Below are 22683 nucleotides of genomic sequence, written 5' to 3' on the forward strand. Positions count from 1 at the left end.
TGGATAGGGGGGCGGGGTGTCTGCAAGAATACTCTGAATCTAGTACCTGGTCGCGGAAATGATTGAACATGCTAGGCTGTTCAAGATTGAACATAGCTAAACATGATTGAACATAGCTAGGCTGATAATTTGACAATAATAAAATATAAAAAAATTATTACTTTATTATTTTATTTTATAAAAAATAAATAAAAATAATAACAGGTAATAATTTTTTACAACAATTTTATCAACTATTTGCGCCATGTCAATTTGCAAATTTATAAATAATAAGAATTTACTTAATTGGTAAGTAATATAATTAACTTTATTAAGTTTAGTTAAGAACTAATTTACAATTAACTTTATTAATTTAGTAAGTTATAAAAATTAACTTATTTTGTAAGTAATTAAAATTAATCTACTTTTGTAGTAAGTAATAAGAATTTACTTAATGTGTAAGTAATAGTATTAACTTTATTAAGTTTAGTTTAGATTTAATTCAAAATTAAATTTACTAATTTAGTAAGTTATAAAAATTAACTTTTATTATTTGCTACGTAATAAAAATTAACCTACTTTCGTAAGTAATAAGAATTTACTTATTTGGTAAGTAATTATAAAATTATAAAATAAAAAAAAATAAAAAAAAAAAAAAATTCTTTTCAAATAATTTTAAACTGAATTCGTAGTCACTGACCACAAACCAGTTTTTGTTATTTTCTTTCCTGGCTCCAGAATTCAGAGCAATCGTTACTTATACTTTTAATTAAAAATCGTGCGGTAGTCTTGTTCGTGAGGTAATAAAATTCTTCTGGGAAAAAAGTGATAGTTCTCATTGTAGTGGAGTAAATTAGAAACGCTTGAAGTATACAAGTCTGCGTAACGAGTCATTCTGCGTGTAAATGACGAAGAATTGTGAAACGTTCGAAACATACTTCCAAAGTAAGGATTGAATGCTGCCTTTAATGATATCCTGATTAAAAAACATAACTTTTTTCATTTTTGTTTAAAATATAACCAACCAAACATAAACATAAAAAGAAGAAAGTGCAAACTTTACCTCAAACGTTTCCGTTCTAGTTTCCATTCGGATGCAAGATTTTTAAATTCAATACTGTCTCGACACTATATAGAGATTTTCGGTTAACAACAAAGTATCAAATGAAAATAACATTAAAATGATAAAAATCATATTGTTTATGTAAACAAAATACCAAAATTAAAAAATCAGAACGTACAAGAATTAAAGTAAACGATAAATTTAGAAGATGAGTTAAACAGTTTAAGTTTTTATTAAAGATAATAACTAAACAATTCTAAATAAGATTTGTAAACAAGTATGAATAGAAAAAAAAAAGTTTTTCCCGCGAAAAATGCTAGAATGTATCAACGAAAGTAAACTAACAAAAACAAATGCTTGATAAAGTCAGTCTGCTTGTTTTAAAGCAAGCTGTATTTAAACATCCTATGACTTAACTTAAAATCGAATAATAATACATGTACTCTTCCCATTTATTGGCCTGTGATAAATTTCCATTTTTATATTAAGTTTTTAACCAGTTGTCTGCTAAATACTTAAAAAGCTCATTCAAAACTTTATTGATTTGGTAACTAACGATCTAATTAGCGGTGATTAAACGGAAACAATTTATTTGAAAAATTGTAAAATAAATCAAATGTAAACATAGGTACCAAATAGTTCGAAAAAATTGAAATGACAATAGGTAAAGCATTAACAAATTATGACTAAAAATCAAACCATGAGACAAGCAACATTTGCAGGTGAAATATAAGAATCTAGTCGACTAAACCTGAACTAACCTTAAAATGTAATAACAATAAAAGAAACCCGAGCTAACCTTAAGAGGTTAAAATTATAAAACAAATCCGAGCTAACCTTAAGAGATAATAACATCAAAATAAACCTGAGTTAAACTTATAGGTCAGTTTCCACTCATCATATTTCTACGGGAACGGAAAAGGAAGGAAAAAATCATCACATTAGCATGCGTAGTTTAAATTTTAATATGTCGGAAGTAAAACTAAGCATGCTCCCGTGAAAAATTTTCCCTTCCCTTTCCCGTAGAAAAAAAGAATAAGTGGAAACTGACCTTTAGAGGTAATAACAATAAAACAAACCTGAGCTAACGTTATGAGGTCTTCTAAAGCAACTAGCCATTTTACATTTCTGATATATTCTTCTGAGTTACAAATTTCAATCTCTCTCTAAATAAATTTTTAAGAATAATTAAAAAAAATAAAAAAACATATAAAACGAGTTTTCCATCTCACTAATATAAGTAAAATAATAACACAACAAAACTTTACATTTTTCTGCACAGAGTTAATATGATAAAGCTTTATATATTTAAAAATATCTTGACATGACAAAGCTTTAAAATATGACAACAGAAACGTCATTTAAAAGAAGACAGAGCCATGGCTTTCTGATTTTCAATGCTTTGTACGGAGACTCTAACTTCTATTTAAACTGTGAGCATGCAGAACTATATAAACTGTTTTTGAAATTGTGAAAGAATAACGAAGTTGAACCGAATATTTTAATCTTGTGAAGAGATACTGTGTTTTACTTAAAATTTTCATAAAACTGTAAAAACTATTTTTGGTTTTAACAAAACACCATGTAGTCTTTTTTAACTGTAAATAATTTTTAAGTCTAGACAAAAGAAAAAGTATTTTTATTTTTAAAGGTATTTAACATAGAAAAATCAGAAGACAAACCAATACTCAAAATTTTGTTTTATCAAAATATTTTTAAATATATGAGTTTATTTTTATCAACCAGTTCAAATTCAAATTGATTCAAATTCAAATTAAATTCAAATTAAATGTATTCTGAAATAGATTTTACATTTCATGGAATATTTACATATAGTACAAGTACTAATTTTAAGTAAACACCATAATAAGAAACTAAAACACCTAACAAAAAAAAAAAGAAAAAAAACACAAAAAAACACACAAAACACACACAAAAAAAAGTAAAACAGTACAATACTTAAAAGAAAAACTTTTGGAATAATAATTAAGTAAGAAGTTTGATAATTTAGGACATAATTCAAATTTCTTTTATACATCTATCTAGAATAAAAGACTTTTATATACCTAATTAAAATATAGCAAAAAAAGAGAAGTAGATTATAATAACATACAGTAACAACATTGTAAATAATGTAGTAATATAAGTATCGGTAATAATAATAGGCAATAATAATAAAAACTCCAGTTATTGGTAATAATAATCAAAATAATAATAATACAAATGATAAAGATAATAATTAATAATAAAAGATAATAATAATAATAATAATAGTAATGATAACAATAATATTAATAGTAATAATAACATCAATAGCAACAATAATAATAACAATATTAAAAAATAGCAATATTTATAATAGTGAGAGTTGGAAATAGAATAATGATATTAATTTGAGAAAAAGTTAAGAAAGAGCAAGTATTAGTAGTAATAAATCAGCATTGAAATGAAGAAAGTAGTAGAAAAGAATTTTAGAAAAGATCAATTATTAGTAGTTATAGACCAGCATTAAAGTGAATAAGGTTAAGATGGATAGTAGATAGTTAGCAGTAGAGTAGCATAGAAATTAGGAAGAATACTTGTTTAATAAAAAATTAAATACACTGTTTTTGAATTTGGAAAATGTAGGGAGAGATTTTAACTGTGAGGGGAGACTATTCCATGTGCATATGCTCTGATATTTAATCGATTCATATCCATAACAAACAGTTCTATGTTTTGGTATAGATAATTTGAAGCTTTTAGCTGATCGAAGTTGGTAACGAGCATTTTTTTATAAGTAAAAAAAATCAGTAAATGGAGGAGGTAAGGTTTTATGTTGCAAAATAGTTCACTGTTGTACAAAATAGTCGGCAACTATTTTGAGCTGACCCAAGAAAAACGCTTAGACTGGGTAAAAGTACTATGTTTCCTGACTCCAAAAATGTAAAATTTAACATCTAACTTTTCTTCCAAGAAAATGAATTTGATTTTAAGTTTTTACCATTTTGCTCAATAGAGTGAAATGACAGTTTTTAAAACTTTGACAGTATTCAAAAACATTCTAAAATCAATACTTATTACTTAAAACATACAAATATACATAATAAAGACAAAGATGGTTATTTTTCACACATTTGAAACAACTATTTTTTCAAAAAATGTACAACTGCATAATAAACTTTCTATGAAAACCTTTTCTGCGATAAAAAACTGTGCCTATTTTGGATTCTTATGAATATACAGGCTCACAAAAGATCCCTAAGAAAGCATGATTCATCTTAATAAAATCCTTAACATGGAAGAAAACAGCATAAACTTTTAGGGTCACACTGATGTTCATAACTACCAGATATGAGTCTCTGAAACATGTCTTCACCACAGACTTAAAATTTCGAAGAGAACCATTGATTCCAAAAACTTGAAAAGCTGATTCTGACTCTGCAGTTTTTTGGAGATCTATATTGCTGAGCAGCTTGTGGCAGGTATTCTGCCAGTCTGCAAACTACCAACCATGATATGGCTCTTGTAGAATGTGGAGAGCTGAGGGGCATCTGAAAGCGCTGGGCTAAACTTCTATCAAGACTTTGTACATGTGATTTACCACGCCAAGAAGCAGATGGAGCTCCATATTTGGTATTAGTTCCAAGATCAGTTTGTTTTCAGATTCAGACAGTAATGGCTCATAAACTAGATTTGTCTTTTGGTGCTTGACACTGCTGTCTATGGCTACTCTCTCAATTAAAAGTGTTTTATGTAGTGGTGACCTTGGATCACGTGAAAATCCAGCTCAATGATGCCAGTGATACTTTTACTCCACCACCTTTAATTCCTATTTTGACTATATAGTTACAAAAAACTCTTTAAAAAAGGAGCACTTCATTGATAAGTTGGGCAAAATGCTTGCAATCCAGAACCACATATTCAGTGGAGTTGCAACTGCTTTCTGAAAAAGCTTTGATGCTGGTTTGAGTGAAAATTCAGACAGCTGTGTGCCGAAGGTTTCAAACTTAGCAGAAAAATTTGGCTCCACAATCTTAGTTTCACAGACTCTGTTGATGGTTGATACCAATTTCTTCATGCTGTGATTTATCAGTCCTGTATTCAGCTGAAATTGTACAAGATTTTCAGTTTTGATTCTTGGTTCAGGAAAAAGGTTTCTGGCATTTGAGCTCCTAAAATAAGAAACATTTTAAAATTTCTTTTTGTTTAAATATAAATTTCACAATGGATGTCATTTTATACCTGACTTAACTTTAAGAGGTTGACCACCTTTTGAATATGCCTCCTGGAGTTGAAGGTTTGGAAAAGATTACTTGAATTGCTATTTGTTTTGCAGACGATGGATCTACTGCAAGGTAACTGTTTGAGATTCTCCCTAAATGTGAATTGAGCACACTTATGTGTACTCAATTCACAGATACAAATCTCTTCCAAAAAGATAATCACCACATTGTTGGAGAGTATTCCTCAGTTTTGTAAAAACGGCTCCTCTCATTCTTTTTATCTTGGATTTCAGTAAAGAATCCAGCTTTGAATGTCCAGCTTTGAATGTCCAACATGGCAAATGAGACAGCTTCAATCTTGATCTTTTGTTGCTGGCTTGACTTTTACCGATGAAAAATCAAACAAAGGTGGAAGAGCAACATCTTTTCTCCTATAAGTTGTTCAACACGAGTCACAGATCCCTTTTGGCACTCTGGCATCACTCAAATTAAGATTTGTATGGTAGTGCTTAAAGATTTTTTCAGCAAGGAATTGAGTCAACTCATGTAAGCACTTCATCATGCACATAACACAAACTGATTTTTAATCAGTTAAAAAATTAAGCATTTTGAAAATTTGTATACACACTTAACAAAGTGTGTATACAAACTTTCAATGTTTGTATACACACATATACAAAATGTGAAAAACTGCCTTCAAACTATACATTGCCGATTTCCTGACTTTTTTGACTAACAAAAGTAGTTTTAGCAGTTTAAATTTTTTCAAAATCATTTTTATTTCATCGAAACTTAGAAAGTTTATGTAAAAATTTTAATTTGAGTCAAAATAACCATAGCTGTCTTCATTTTTATGCTTGGAGTAATAAATATTTTAGAATGTTTTTAAATGCTGTTCAAGTGCAAAATTTGAAAAGCTTTCATTTCTCGCTGTGCAAAAACTTAAAATCAAGTTTATTTTCTCTGCCGAAATAGTTAGATTTCAAATTTTTACATTTTTGGAGTCAGGTAACATTGTACTTTTACCCAATCAAAATGGTTTTCTCAGGTCAGCTCAAAGTTGTTGTTGGCCATTTTGCACAACAGTGAGTTTTTAGTAACTGTGAATATTATTATTGGCATCTATTATTAGAATAACACATAATAGTTATATAAAATATTTATATATACTTTTATTTTAAAAATATTTTATTATTTTTGCAAATGCAACTTTTAATTAGTAGCAAACTGTAACACAGCCACACACTGGTTGGCTTGTAAACTGTGACATACTGGTTGGCTTGCAAACTGTATATTCTAATGCCGCATACTAGTTGGCTTGTAAACTGTATATTCTACTGTCACATACTGGTTGGCTTGTAAACTGTATATTTGAACTATGTACTTTGAGAAATAAATAGATGATGTATTTTAAATTTATAAATGAGCATTTATTTTAGCAACTATATCTTAAAAATAAAAAAAAAAAAGAAAAGAAAATTAATCAAATCCTTTTTTTTAATTCATAAAAATGACAAATAAAACAAATAAAAAAACAAACTTTATGAAAAAATGAAATTAATAATAGTGAATGGTATTATTCCTTTATTTTAGTTGTTTTGGCTTTTTTTTGGCCAATGTACCTTTTCTTGAAAGAGAATGTTTTAATTCTTTTTTGAATTGGTGTACCGGGGTGTAGTTTATAAGGATATATACCTTTTTATTAGGGTTTAATGTCTGAACATGTTTAAATGGTAGATAGCTTGCATTTTTTCATTTTTTAAATTACAAAATCAAAGAATAACTTTAACTCTGGTCTTTAACTGGACCCATTTTGCCATATGCACTTGCAATGGGTAATTTATTACTATTTTTGTTTTTCTAAATAAATAAAAAAGCAATATTTAGCCCTCGAAATTTAAATTATTTTTGGTTGGTATTTAAGCTATAATAAACTATTTTTGGTCAGCACAAAATTTTTAACACAAAGGTTGCACTATAACAACATAGAAACAACGTCAGCAAAAAATCGCCAACTTTAGACAATTTTAGGTTTGCATTGCGGATTACTGACCTAATTCTGAGGGGTGAATATTTTAGATCAAAAATAAAACTCACACTGTAAATAGCTTCATATAACAGTAGTAATATATGACATATGTAAATAACTTGTTGATATGCCCCATATCACCATTTTACTGAAATTATTACTTTTCAAAAAGGTCAATAGGAGATATTTTGTCAATTTTTCACAAAAAAAAGGTGAAATTTCTGTTTATCCTGAAATTGCTAATGCATTTGAACTTTTAATGCATTTCAGTACTTCTAAATTTTTATTATTGTAATTTAAAAAGTTTAATGAAAAAAAAAAAATCAACTGAGATATAAAGCTTCAAACATAACTGTCCCAATTCGCCCTACTATCCTGATATGCATCACTTTTTTCTATTTTAAAGATGGCTATTAAAAACATAATTTTTTAAAAAGGGGTTATTAAAAACATGGTTATTTAAAAAATGGTTAATAAAACATGGTTTCTGTTTGAAACCATGTTTTTACATAGTTTCTGTTTGAAACCATGTTTTTAATAACCACAAAATCTTGGTTAGAATATTATGACCATTTTTTATCATCAAAGAACTCCAAAAAGTTAAAAGATGAGCCACAAATAAGTTATACAAACGCTTTGAATCTATTAATATAAAGAAAGTTCAAATACAAAGGCATTCAATAAATACATTTAGATTCCAGTATCCCAGGTAACGTCTGCTACTAGTTAAAAATTATTTAAGTAGACAACACTACTTTACAAACAGAGTTGTTTTTGAATAGAGGAATTTATGAGCTGTGGGGTCGAAACGAGTTAAAAAATTCAAATCAAATGTTAAACTGACTAATTTACAAATGATACCATACAAGAAAAACAAATTTGTATTAAACTTATGAACAATTATTGTATTGGCTGTTAAAGATGTTGCATAGTGCTATAATAATTCCACAACATTTGAATTATTGTTATTATTATTATATTGTTTTATCACTAAAAACTGGTAAACTAAAATTTCTCACTTTTCATTAGTATGGTTTTAAAGTTTTAAAGGAAAAGTTTTTTCTTTTGAAATTGTTGTTGCTTTAACACTAAACCATAAACTTTAACACTAAACCATAAACTTTAACACTAAACCATAAACTTTAACACTAAACCATAAACTTTAACACTAAACCATAACCTTTAACACTAAACCATAAACTTTAACATTAAACCATAAACTTTAACATTAAACCATAAACTTTAACACTAAACCATAACCTTTAACACTAAACCATAAACTTTAACATTAAACCATAAACTTTAACACTAAAGCATAAACTTTAACACTAAACCATAAACTTTAAAACTAAACCATAAACTTTAACACTAAAGCATAAACCAACGAGTCATGCATGGTAAAACAAGATCAACATGGTACTAACAGCAGTGTGGATTGAATTTTTTATTTTTTACTTACAAGGTAATCTATCACTACATCACACACACATTTATATATTCAATTATTTGCTTAAATTTTTGTATTTTAATATTAAATTAAGATATAAAATTATAAAATTATTAACAGCAACATCTAAAAAAATCTTAAGACCAAACCATACAAACTAAAAAGTAACCAATAGCAGCCAATAGTAAATAATTAAGGATTATTCATTAAAATAATTACCTCTAGCTCAGGAATGATTGCACCTGTTCTCCAACCATATCTTAGAACTGGATCCTAAATTAAATATCTTATTAAAACTTTAAAGATATCTTATTAAAACAACACAAAAGTATATATAGTATTATATAAGTACTCATATTAAAAAACTTTTATGTAAAATAGAGCAAAATGTTGCAACAGTAATTAAAGAGACGTTTCTTCTATTGATTGGTCTTTATATCCTTGATTTTTTAATTTTTAAAATACCAGACTAAATATCAATTTATCATATATTTTTAACATAGAGGATGTGTTACATAAAAGTATGTGCTGCTAATAAGATACACAATATAAAAAAGAATATTATGTATAAAATATTACCCATAATTCTTTAAAATTAGCATATAAAGACCAATCAGTAGAAGAAACAACGCCATGTGATGTGATCAGTTCTTATTACTAATTGATACAGTTTTAAAAAATAAAACAAAAATTCACCTAAATTTGACAGTAATAGATACAGCTGTTAAATGCAATATCTTCAGTTGTTAAATGTTGCAACAGTAATATTTTCAAATTATTTAATTATTTATTAAATTATTTTTCAGTTATAAATCTCATTATTAATTAGCAGTACTTATGGAATAACTTAACATGATAAAACGGTATGTAAAAAATATATATGAATAACTCAGAATGCAAACCAACCAAATGTCAAATACAACAAATAAAACAACTAAATTAAATGAAAAAATGAAACTACTAAAATACGAGGTGTGTGTTTAAAAAATACCCAGAATTTTTGTTTTTTTGAAAAAATATTTATTTATTTGTCAACATTAATGTTGGCTCCTTCAAAGTAGTCCCCATTTGATACTATGCACTTGTGCCAGCGCTTCTGCCAATCCTTGAAACTCTTCTCAAACTCGATCTTTTGGGATAGCCTAAAGTTCATTCAGCAGTGCGCTTTTAATGTCATCTATACTTGAGAGAGGTTGGAGTATGACTATGATGTTGTTTTTGGCCATAAAATTACGAACAAGCAACGACGAGTGAGCAGTTGTGAACAATTTTGCCATAAATAGGGGCGTTTTTTTTTGGATTGCTTCACACAAACGTTGCATAACTTAAAGGTAATACTCCTTATTAACCGTACAAGCTGTGGTAGGAACTCATGATGAACTACGCCATTATAATTGAAGAAAACAGTAGGCAAAACCTTAACATTTGATCAAACTTGACATGCTTTTTTCGATCTTGGTGATTCAGGGTGCTCCCATTGCAACGATTGCAAACTTGGATTGTCGTTGACATCATTTAGCAGCTCCTGAGCAATGTTCATGCAATTGTTTTATTGGTCGAAATTCAGCAGTTTTAGAATGAATTTTGCTGTTACTCGTTTCTTGCCCAAAACATTTGAAAAAATGTTATAGCATGAGTCAATTGATAAATCCTTCATCAGCAACTACTCTTATTGCGATTCGGCGATCATTCATAACCATTTTTTCCACTTTTTTTACATTTTCATCAATTATTGACATGCTGGGTCGACTGGAGCATTCGTCATCTTCAACGTCTTCGTGGCCATCTTGAAAATGCTTATACCACTTGTAAACACTTTTTTTTTCATAGGCTTTTTGTAATATTTCATACACTTTGTTACACTTCATTTCATTTTTTATGCAAAATTTAAGACAAATTCTTTGACTCTTCAATTCTTCCATTTTTTAAACAAGCAAAAATCACCAAGCTCATAAAAACACGCCGAACCTTAGCTACTACCACAGGCAGAGTAAAAAATGAATACAGCTGAGAATTTTATCATACTTAAGGGGCATGCATACCAACACAAAAAAAAAAATGCTGACTCTCCAAACCACGAAATTTAAAAATTCCAGGTATTTTTTGAACACACCTCGCATATTACATTTTGAAAAATTATAATAATAAAATATAAAAATAAGGTATAATAAAATAATAATAAAAGTTAATAAATGTATAAATTATACAATATATAATCAAATTACAAACAATTTAAAACTAACAACATACCATTAAATCACTAAATACATGGTCACCAAAGTACATTACACTTGGTCCTTCATACCCAGTAAACTCAGAAAATAACCGGGCATTTCCCTATATATATATATATATATATATATATATATATATATATATATATATATATATATATATATATATATATGTATAACATAACAATTATAATATTAAAATACAAAAATTCTTTTAAAAAAAAAAAATTCAAAACATTAAAAAATACAAAACATAAATTTATTTTTTAATTTCATTAAAAAAAAATATAAATTTATTTTTTATTTTCATTTAAAAAAAAACAATTAATCATACTTATTTAATTTAAATTTGAAACTTTATCATTATTTTTATTAAATAATTGAAAATTCAATACAACTTTAAATGTTGGCTGACCTTTCTTTAACTTATTTTGTTTTTATAATGATTTTTAAATGTAAATAATGTGACATAATAAGAATTTTTTTTTGTCAAACTCTACTTTGTTTTGATGCCAATGTTCCATAATGGTTTTATTTTATTATGCAAAATACTAATATAGAAATTTTTACAATTAACACTATAACTCGAACAATAAATTCAAAAAATTAAGTTGTGAAACTACAAATTAAGTAAATACAAATTTATTTATGTATCATTTTTAGAATAAAGTACAATATTTTTTTTTTGTCCTTCTAAGATAAGATTAGGTTTATAATTAATTATTGCAAGTTCTTTTTCACTCTTCCTTTTTTTTTTAAAAATTTTGAGTTTTGTTTATTAATTTTTTATTAAAATAATCTTTTTTCTTTCATTTACAGAAATAATATTGAAGATTCAATATTATTTCTGTAAATAAAAGAAAACACTATGCTATCATTTTGAGAAAGGTTGAAAGGCGGCAAAGTCATTTCACAATCTCAACTAACTTTTTGGCAAAGGAGCAATTAACAAGGTGAAGGTGAAAAATGGTTCAACAAATTCAAAAAGTCACAAACCAGAATAATCATCGGAGTTTAACCAACACAAATGCTAACTGATGACTTAACAAGTCAATGATTGTCTCAAAAAACTTGTCTTAATGATTGTCTCAAAAAAAAAGTGTGGAAATTGGCTGGATGAGTCCCCCATAAACTCTCTGACAACAACAAAACAGAATGCATACACATTTTTATTATTTTGCTGCAATGAAATGAGCAAGCTTCATTTCTGAAGAACCTCGTCACAGATTCAAAAAAACAACCAACAAGAGGCAGTTCAACATCTATCTATTTTTATCATTTTTGCTTGAGCACACACATATATATATACACATTATATCTATACCTATATCTATCTATCTTTCTATAATCTATATCTATATCTATCTATCTATCTATCTATCTATCTATATATATATATATATATATAAATATATATATCTATATATATCTATATATATAAATATATATATATAAATATATATATATCTATATATATATTTATATATATAGAGATATATATAGATTTATATATATCGGCTATGTCTCTCTCTCTCTCTCTCTCTCTCTCTCTCTATATATATATATATATATATATATATAGATATATATATAGATATGTGTGAAGAATGTGAAGCAAAGTTAGTTAAAAGTAAAGTTTTTAAAATTATTCTTTTAACTGCTATATATATATATATATATATATATATATATATATATATATATATATATATATATATATATATATATATATATATATATATATATATATATATATATATATATATATATATATATATATATATATATATATATATATATATATATATATATATATATATATATATATATAGATGATCCAGCAATGGTAAAACTTCAAGTAGAAGAAAAAAGTTAGATAAGTGTTTTTTACTAATTTATATATATAACTAATTTAACTATTGTTTAGTTTTGATATAATGATTGATTTTATCACTTGACAGAAAATTTATTATAAAAAACACAACAAAGTTTAGTAGACATTATCCACTAATAGAAACAAAAATAAGAAAGGTTCACTGATGACAGGTTATATACAAAACAAGAAGCACAAAAAATCTCTTGATGTTACTTGATACTTTTTTATTTTTAATGTTTTAATTATATCAAATTCATGTTTTAAAAGTTTCCCAATCCTATAAAACAATATTTAGAACTTTTTGGAAAATATATTTAAAAGTTCATTTTAAATATTTTGAATGCAAATCTTATTTTAATTTATTTTAAAATTTTGAATGGCTTTGTATAAACGGAAATAAATGTAATAAAAACTCACTTCTGCATACACACCATGCTTTTCAAAACTATGTACTTGATCCCAATGATATTTACCAGTGTTCAAATTTATTGTACGAAAAGGACGAAAAGAGCTAAACAATAGTTTTAAATTATCTAACAAACTATAAGCTTCCTTCCATATGGAACATATAAACAAACTATAGGCTTCCTTCCATATGGAGCATGGATTACATTTTACATATGTAATTTTTTATTAATTTTTTTATACCTTTCTGTATCCACAAAAAATTTTGGTTTTCTTGCTCTTACAATAACCACATCAAATAAATCTCTCCAATAATTTCCAAATAAATGTTTCATGCCAGCATTACTTATAAAATTCAATTAAAAAATAAATAAATCTCTCCAACAATTTCCAAATATTGTTTCATACCAACATTTCTTAAAAAATTCAGTTATAAAACATACATTAGAATATTTTAGAAAAGTAAATAATGATTATTATTATATTATATCATTATAAAAAAATTCACTTACACAAATGTAAAGCCACTGTTTGTAATGATGAAAAGTTTTTTACTAGAATTAACCAAGCGCTCTAAATATGCTTCCAAGTAATGGTTTTTTGGTAAGTAACGATCTTTTAATAAAAAATTATTCAAATCGCTATATATATATTTTCTTCTCTATTTATAGATATCAGGGCTGACAACGCCGGGGGTGGGGGGAGGGGGGGTGGGGGTTTGGGGTTTAAAGGACCTTATCTTTTTTTAAAAAAAAAAAGAAAATTCTGGATATAAAGGACTGTTTATAGAAATTGACTATTGTGCCCCCCCTACCCACACACTTCGAAACCCGTGTTATCGGCTATGGATATTGATTAGAAAAGTTAGAAATTGTTAATAGAAAAGTTAGAAATCTGGTGCAAACTACATTGTCTAAAAAAGACAAAGTTTAAGTTTCAAATTGAAAACTTTTTTTGCTTACAAAATGCAAACTTTTTTTTTTGTGCGGGAGACTTCACAAATGGGTAACAACTTTATAATGAACAACTTCTGTCAACAACTTGTCGACTTTATAAGTTATTCTATACTACAATAAAGTTTTTATTTTAGTAAAGCAGAACTTTAGTGTTATAAATGCAAATATAAATATTACAAAATTACAATATAAAGTTATTATAGAATTAGTAAAAAAAAGAACTTTCTCTTTTCATTTCAAACTCATGCAGTGCAGAGTGATTTTTTTTCTTAAAATGGTATAAAATGCCATGTAATATAACTACAACATTAATGACAATATAGTCAAGTTTGCAAAGTATTATCATTGTGTCGAAGATAAAAAGTGCAAAACAGTCATTTACGAATAAAACCATTAATTGCATAATAAACTGCAATGCATTTTTAAAGTTATTGTTATACACAGTTATTGTAAAAAAAAAAAAAAACTTAAAAAAGAGCGCCAATTGCAAATGTTTTTAATTAGATTATACTAATTGATTGGTTTCTTAAATAAAATTTTTTTATAAATTATTTTTATAAAAATGGCATTATAAAAAAATAAAGTGATAATATTTTGTCATAAATCTTTTTCTTATTCAATGCTATGTCTATATATATCAAAGTTATTATGTTAAATTTTGTCTATAATATTTATGTTTATAATGTTTATAATATTTATGTTTATAATGTTTATAATATTTATGTTTATAATGTTAAACATTTTTTTATGTTTGAAAAAGTAAAATATTCTTTTTAAATGTTTTAACTTTTTATTTACCTCAAACTCATTTTATATTTGCTCATTATATAATACATTATGTAATGAATTATATACTTTATAGGCTAAAGTAGTCTAATAATGCTGGCAGCTTATAACGCCATTTCATTTTTCAAAGTTGACTCAACTAATATTTAGTGGAAACATCTAAGAATTAATGTCAGGACTCCTTAGATCAATCATTTCTGAGTTACCAAGTTGCATTTTTTGTAAACTGTCGTCTGTTTTATTGTCATTTTGAGTTATTCACATTTATTTTACACAGTGTTGAGAGTGTGACTATGAACCAATATTATTTTATCAAATAAGTACCAACTTAATTTATATTTGCTGAAATCAATCAATGTTTTACTTTTGTTTGTTTATATGTGTAATACCATATTCGATTATTGAAAACAAGTAACAGCCACAATAAAAACAAAAAAAACTCTAACCTATAATGCTAGACGGCAATTGGCTAATATTGCCACAAGTTTATTTTCGATTTTTGATTTGCGAATGCGCTCAAAGCCTATAATTTACTGTAAACTAATGTCATTTAAGGAAAGCGTTTAAAAAATTAAATGAAAAAAATTTATATATTTAAACTAATAAAAAAACCTTTATTAAAGTAACAACCACACTATTTGCATCAAAATTCGAAACATGAGCCCAGGTATAATTTGCCCCTTGGGGCAAATAATACCTGGGCTCATGCTTCGAATGTACTTTTTTGCGTCATTTAAACCAGCACCAATTACCTGGAGAAGCTTTATTGATTTTTTACAGATATTGCAGTCATTTGGATATTACTGTAATTAAGGAAGTTGAAAAAGTTAAACATCCATTGTAGTTTTGAAAACATACTGGAATGCTGCCATTGATAAATTCTGTTGACATTAACTGTGAAAACTGAAGTTTCTGCTATTATTTACTAAAGCATCATTGAGTACAACTACACCAGTAAATGCCATATCAGGATTCAGATCTACAGCAATCTAGCCTTTCAACTCTAATATTTTTCTGCAAATAGCTTTTTCTACCTGTGAAACTTTAAATTGCACAAATGTCGAAAATCCTTATTTTCCACAAATATTTCTAGTACATTGGAACCCGAATCATCAGAGACTGCACCAAGTATCTGTACAATAGTTCAATCGCCAAAAAAATTAGAAAAGTAATAACTAGGAGGTTAAATGTTTAGCTTTAGTTGAGGATAAAATGATCAAAACACTCAAGTCACAAAAAAATGATAACAAAACACAAACCTAAAAAAACACGAAAAGCATAACAAAAAAAGAAGAGACAAAAAATAAGAATGACATTTTGAAGTGATTAAACAAATAGGTTATAATTATTTTATTCATAAGTTTTTATTATTTTATTCAAATTATTTTATTCAAGATTATTCGAATTATTTTATTCAAAAGTAAATATTATGATTTAAGGAATAATGATATATTTTTTATTGATATCTTTAAATTAAATGTGTAATGTGTCCTATAACACCACTTGTGAAGGGTGTTATAGGACACATTACAGATTTCAACTCTCTGACAATCATTACACATTTCAACTCTCTGACAATCAATACACATTTCAACTCTCTGACAATCATTACACATTTCAACTCTCTGACAATCATTACATATTTCAACTCTCTGACAATCATTACACATTTCAACTCTCTGACAGTCATTACACATTTCAACCCTCTGACAACCATTACACATTTCAACTCTCTGACAATCATTACACATTTCAACTCTCTGACAATCATTACACATTTCAACTCTCTGACAATCATTACACATTTCAACTCTCTGACAATCATTACACATTTCAACTCTCTGAAAATCATTACACATTTCAACACTCTGACAATCATTACACATTTCAACTCTCTGACAATCATTACATATTTCAACTCTCTGACAATCAATACACATTTCAACTCTCTGACAATCAACAAATGAGGTCTATATTTTTTTGAAAATTTAAAGAAATATTTATTTTTTTCTAATTATTTTTTTAAATTTATTTAGTTGAGAGCAACAAAATTATTTATGTATTATTCAAATTATTTCAAATTTTAGTTGAGAGCAACAAATGATGTTTCTGGAGCTAAACAATCTACTATTGTTTTATAAAACTTTTTTTTATAAAAATGTAATATTTACAAAATAATAATCACTAAAATATAAAAGGATCACTACTTAATTAGACTACTTTAAGTATAGAAGGGTCACTACTTAGTTAGATTACTTTAAAGTTAAGTTAGACTACTTTACCCTATATTATATTTAATGAATTATATAAATTTGACTTAATTTGAGCAAAATAAAAAATAATAATGCACAATTTAAAATTATCCTTTAAAAAAATTGTAATTATGTAAACACTTTTATTGTGGAATCTTTAATTATTGTAATAATTCTTAAACTTCCCGCATTCTACTACAGTAAGAAAATATATTTTTTATAAGCAATAAAAATTTTTTTAGCTTTTTCCTTAACAAATTTTCTATTGAGTAAGTAAAGTTGTTTATGAATAATGTTAATGGATAAATGGATAACTTGTGTGAAAACCCAAAGAAAACGCTTGTCTGAAAATTTTTTCAAAAACAGAGTTTATAAGTTTTTTTTTTGCTTAGCTAATTTCTACTTTTCTTTTTCTAATTTTCTTTAATTTCTAGCCCTATACAGGGCTTGATTAGGTATTTTATAGGCCTGGAGCATAATATAATCTTAAATATTGTAGGTATTTAAATACCAGGAACTTCTCTAGCCTAAACACTTTCTTTAAAAACTTTTCTTTTTGTCAAACAAAGAGTAGTTTATTGCTAAAAATTAATTCAAATTAATAATTGTATTAGTGATAAATACAGAAAATGTTTGTTTTTCTGTACTTTTTAGTTGCAAATATTTGTTTTTCTGTACTTTTTAGTTGCAAAATTGTTTTTCTGTACTTTTTAGTTGCAAAACATTTGATGATGCAAGTTAGGTTTAGATTTTTCATCAAATTTAGTTCAATACAGAAACAAGAAAGATTTGTTAGCTTTTCTTGACCAATTGTCATCTTCAAATAAATTTTCACTTATTTCAGAATGTTCTTTTTCACAAGAAATAGCCATTGGCTATTAGCCAAGGTGCTTAAATAAATCTGAAATACAATCCATACATTTGGGAAAGCGACAGTTAAATTTTTTAAAATAATATTCTGCAACATTTGTTCCAGGTTATATCAAACTTATTTTATTGTAAGAGTTGCAAAAAAAACTAATTTTAATAACTTATTAAAAATGCTTGCAAGAAGAGAAATAATTTATCTTTGAATGTTTGCAAGAAGAAAAAAATATATACTTTTAAATGTTTGTGAGAAAAATATATATATATATTTTTAATGAAAAATAAAAAACAAAAAAAAATAAAAAATTTCCAAAAAAAATGTTTGCAATAAGAAAAAAATATATACTTTTAAATGTTTGTGAGAAAAAAAAATATTTTTTTGATAAAAAATAAAAACGAGAAAAAAAAAAAAAAAATTTACAAAAAAAATGTTTGCAACAAGAAAAATAATTTTTTTTTTTTTGTTTGCAAGAAGAAAAAAATATATACTTTTAAATGTTTGTGAGAAAAAAATATATATTTTTTTGATGAAAAAAAAAAACGAAAAAAAAAAAGAAGATTTTTTAAACTTTGAAGTGAAAATAAGCAGATAAGGAAAAAAAAAGAAATGTGTTTAAAAGCGTCAGCTTACCATGTAAAACACTTTAAAATAGAAAGTAAAATAACTAACCATGGGAAGATAAATGCATAAAACAGTAAAATTATAAAAACAATTCAGTATTGATTACCTAAATCATTCATTATTTCCATATGAAGCTGTCCAGATATATGAATGTCTTGGATAGCTTTCTGAAAGATAATAATTCAGTCATAAAAATTATTCAAACTCATATTGTCAATATGCGTTAATAGTGATGTCTTGAATGCATAAATTAATTATGTGATAGCAAGCAATCAACTGATATAAATATTTTACAATTTTCAAAGCAAATCATAAACATAAATATATCATGATTTTCAAAACAATCACTTATATAAATATATTATTTCAAAATATGATGTATTTATATTAGTAATGTCGTAATAAACTCACAGAAACAAATAAATGTATTATTGAAACACTTGCCTCAACATCGTAATAGACATAGCCAGGATCGAAATCTATATTTTTCTGAAGGAAATACTAGAAGAAGAAAATTCAAAACTTTCAGAGCATCACTAAAAAAAATATTCAAAAGTCTGATATTTTACTTTTTTAAATAAAATTTGATAATTTCTTAGTTATTTTAAAAAACAACCCTATCTAAAAATACCTCAATAACATTAGAAAGTAATGACAAAAATGGAATAGAGAACAAATCCATTTGTTGGTGAATAGTAGTTCCATGCTTCTAAAAAAAAATTTGAACAGCAAAGATAAACTCGAGGTTTTGTATTGAACAACAAAGACTGAGATTAAAAAAATTTCTTGATAACTGAATCTTATTAGAAATTAATCTTTAAAACTTTATGTTATTTTTTTAATTTTCTTGCAGCACCAAACTGGTTTATTATAAGTTTTATAATTTAATAATTTAAAAATATAATTAAAAAAACCAATTACATCCTTTCAATACTAAATTAAATCTTACAAAGAAGCTTAACAATTTAAACTTATACTAGTTTTAGGCAATTAAAACAATCATACTGATCAATTACATTTCTTCAACTACACCCACTCAACTATATACCTATACTACACCCATTCAACTATATACTTGTCAACTGCATACTAGTCAGCTATGCAGCAGTGAACATCATAGCAGTCAGCTATATAACAGCAAGTTTACATTAGTTTGTGAGGTTTTCATTTAAGGAAGAACGAAGTTATTTTCTTGACAGTGCTCTGCTATAAATGGTCTATAACAGAACACTGTTGAAGAAACTTATGTGATAGTGTGATCATTTATGTAAAGGTGTATAATTTATGTGATGGTATATAATTTATGTGGTGGTGTACAAATGTCTTCCTCGTCTATAATACTCTTATGGCTTGAGGAATATTAGAACATAGTCTTTAATGTAAAAATTAAAAAACAAGATCCAACACTCTAACTTCTACACAATGTTAACTTACCATAAAACACCAGATGAAACCAGTATTTACAAATAAAAAAACACTTTTAAAAACTTTAAACATAATATAAACAACCTTGGTTCCCTTGCTGATTTTATCCACATGAATCAAGGTGCCAGAATATTGTTGCAATACATCTTGATCTTTTACTTGTTGCCAACCTCTAATTTTTAAATGATTTAAAAGATTCAAAAAAACATTGAGGAGATCATAAATGTACATGGTTAAAAAACTGTAAATTTAAAAAAGTAACTAATTTTCAGCTACAATTAACAATATCCATTCAATAAGGAAATAAAACTTCCTTACTTGTACACAGTACCAAGCTGGACATGACTATAACAATCCAATTTCATCATATAACCCTGTAGAATTTAAAAAACTATGGTTCAACGACTTAATTAACTAACAGTAGATAACTATAAAAGCTAGCAGTAGCTAAAAGAAGTGAAATTAATTACATTGCCTGAGTCAAAATGAAGACCTCTAATCGGAAAAGCAGGATTGTATTTATATTCTTGGATGCTTGGCGGATACTATAAAATAGTCAGAAGTATAAACTTTACACACACAAAAAAAAAATTAAAAAAAATTATTTCAAAACTTAAAAGTGTGTATATATATATATATATATACACACACACACACACACACATATATATATATATACATATATATATGTATATATATATATACATATATATATGTATATATATGTATATATATATATATATATATATATATATATATATATATATATATATATATATATATATATATATATATATATAATTTAATTTTGATTTAAAAAATAAATTCAAATTTATTAAAATTAAAGTTAATGTTGGGTTTAACTTTACTGTCAAATTTATTTTAAAATATTACTAAATTTTGTTCAATATTTGAATTTTATTTATTCTTAAAAAAAATTAGCTCATTTTTATAGCAATCGTTTTTTCTGTTTTAATTCCTAAACATTTTTCTTTTTTAACTCAAAATTAAATTTTATATAAACAGTTGCATCAAAAATTTGCGCAAAACGTTAGTTTAACTTTTTTTTTTATAACACAAGTTAAATTGCATTGATTATTTTTTAATAAACGATATATAATATAATATAATTTTAATAATAAAATAATAAACTTTTAATAAATAAAGTAAATAAATTAATGTAATTTTTTTATTTGTTACTTGCTAATTTTTTTAAAATAAAAAATTATTTGTAGTTGTAAAACTACAACTAGAAATTTAAGAAATAATAATTTTAAACATTCAAAAATTTAACATTTCAATTCATTTATACAAATGTCTTGAAAAGAAAGAAATTTGTCAATATCAAACATTTTTTTAAATGTAATATTAAATTTAATTATTTAATACTAAAAAAAAAATTAATAAAAAAAAAATTCCTTTATAGTAATAATAAAAAAGCCATTAAATATCTTTTAACTCGTTTTATGGTAATTAATATTATTGCAGTAATTTAAAAAAGTCAATGTCTTAAAAAAATAAAAACATAAAGAGAATTTTTTGACGTCAAATATCGCGTTAAGCTGATGCATTTAGCATTTTTTAATTTAAAACAAGGCCTGATATACATATATACATATATATATATATATATATATATATATATATATATATATATATATATATATATATATATATATATATATATATATATATGTACATATATATACAATTGAACAATATTGTTGCATGACTTACTCCATATTTGTTAATTAGAGTTTGCATAGCCATAATATAGGTAGTTTCATGAAGATCATCAGAATAACTTGCTAATGTATAATCATAGTCAAAACCATAGACATTAATGTGGCGAAAACTTACTTCATTGTTCACAAAAATAGCATGCTTTTCACTCTTTATGATTCTTAAAGGATCTTCTATAAAAGAAATATAAATTTTTGCTTTTTGAAAAATAAATGAAACTTTACTTCATTGTATCTTCAATCATGTCAGTGACCTCTTTTATTGTGGTAGGCTTATTTAAAATTTTTACTCAAAAAAAACAACCTTTAAAAATCTTTGATTTCTTTCTGTAAATTTTTATTAAATTTTCGCACGTATAATCATCCTGGATAGGCACAGTGTGAAGCCAGGTTCTTTTGAAGCAACAAAGAGAAGATGTCAAATGCACCATATATCTTGGTATTAGAACACATTTGTTTGAATACATAAACAATGTTGACATTTGAGTATATTTGCTGAAATGTATCACAAGTATTTTTGACAAATATTTGTTTATAATAAAAAAATCATGACTTTGTTATTTTATTAAACTAAAAAAAATATCAAAACTTTTAAGAAATATAAGAGTAATCAAGCATTAAATAACAAAATACATCTTAAACTAATTGATGCAGTAGTTTTACAGAGTTTTCAAACAAAAGGTACAGAATTTTAACCATATCCTTGGTACAGTAGTTAATTCCTTACACCTATTTAATTGTATACTATATTATTAAAAACAATGTTGACTATACATGACTTCTTTTTTCATAATC

General features: G+C 25.6%; 1 protein-coding gene across 1 annotated transcript; it reads right to left on the reverse strand.

The window, feature by feature from the left end:
• Window positions 1–461: 461 nt before the first annotated feature.
• Window positions 462–22470, reverse strand: LOC100215254 (5'-nucleotidase domain-containing protein 3). The gene is made up of 16 exons (XM_065815472.1): window positions 22193–22470; window positions 21884–22062; window positions 20617–20691; window positions 20465–20520; window positions 20231–20318; window positions 19353–19430; window positions 19166–19222; window positions 18828–18888; window positions 13751–13853; window positions 13482–13583; window positions 13251–13344; window positions 10974–11060; window positions 8943–8996; window positions 2122–2208; window positions 1043–1107; window positions 462–955 (listed from the first exon to the last, which is right to left on the reverse strand). Exons 1-16 carry the CDS (start codon window positions 22368–22370, stop codon window positions 745–747), a joined length of 1575 nt encoding a protein of 524 aa, XP_065671544.1. The 5' UTR covers window positions 22371–22470; the 3' UTR covers window positions 462–744.
• Window positions 22471–22683: the final 213 nt, after the last annotated feature.

Source organism: Hydra vulgaris, chromosome 13 (assembly GCF_038396675.1).
Source record: "Hydra vulgaris chromosome 13, alternate assembly HydraT2T_AEP".
NCBI classification, from domain to species: domain Eukaryota; kingdom Metazoa; phylum Cnidaria; class Hydrozoa; order Anthoathecata; family Hydridae; genus Hydra; species Hydra vulgaris.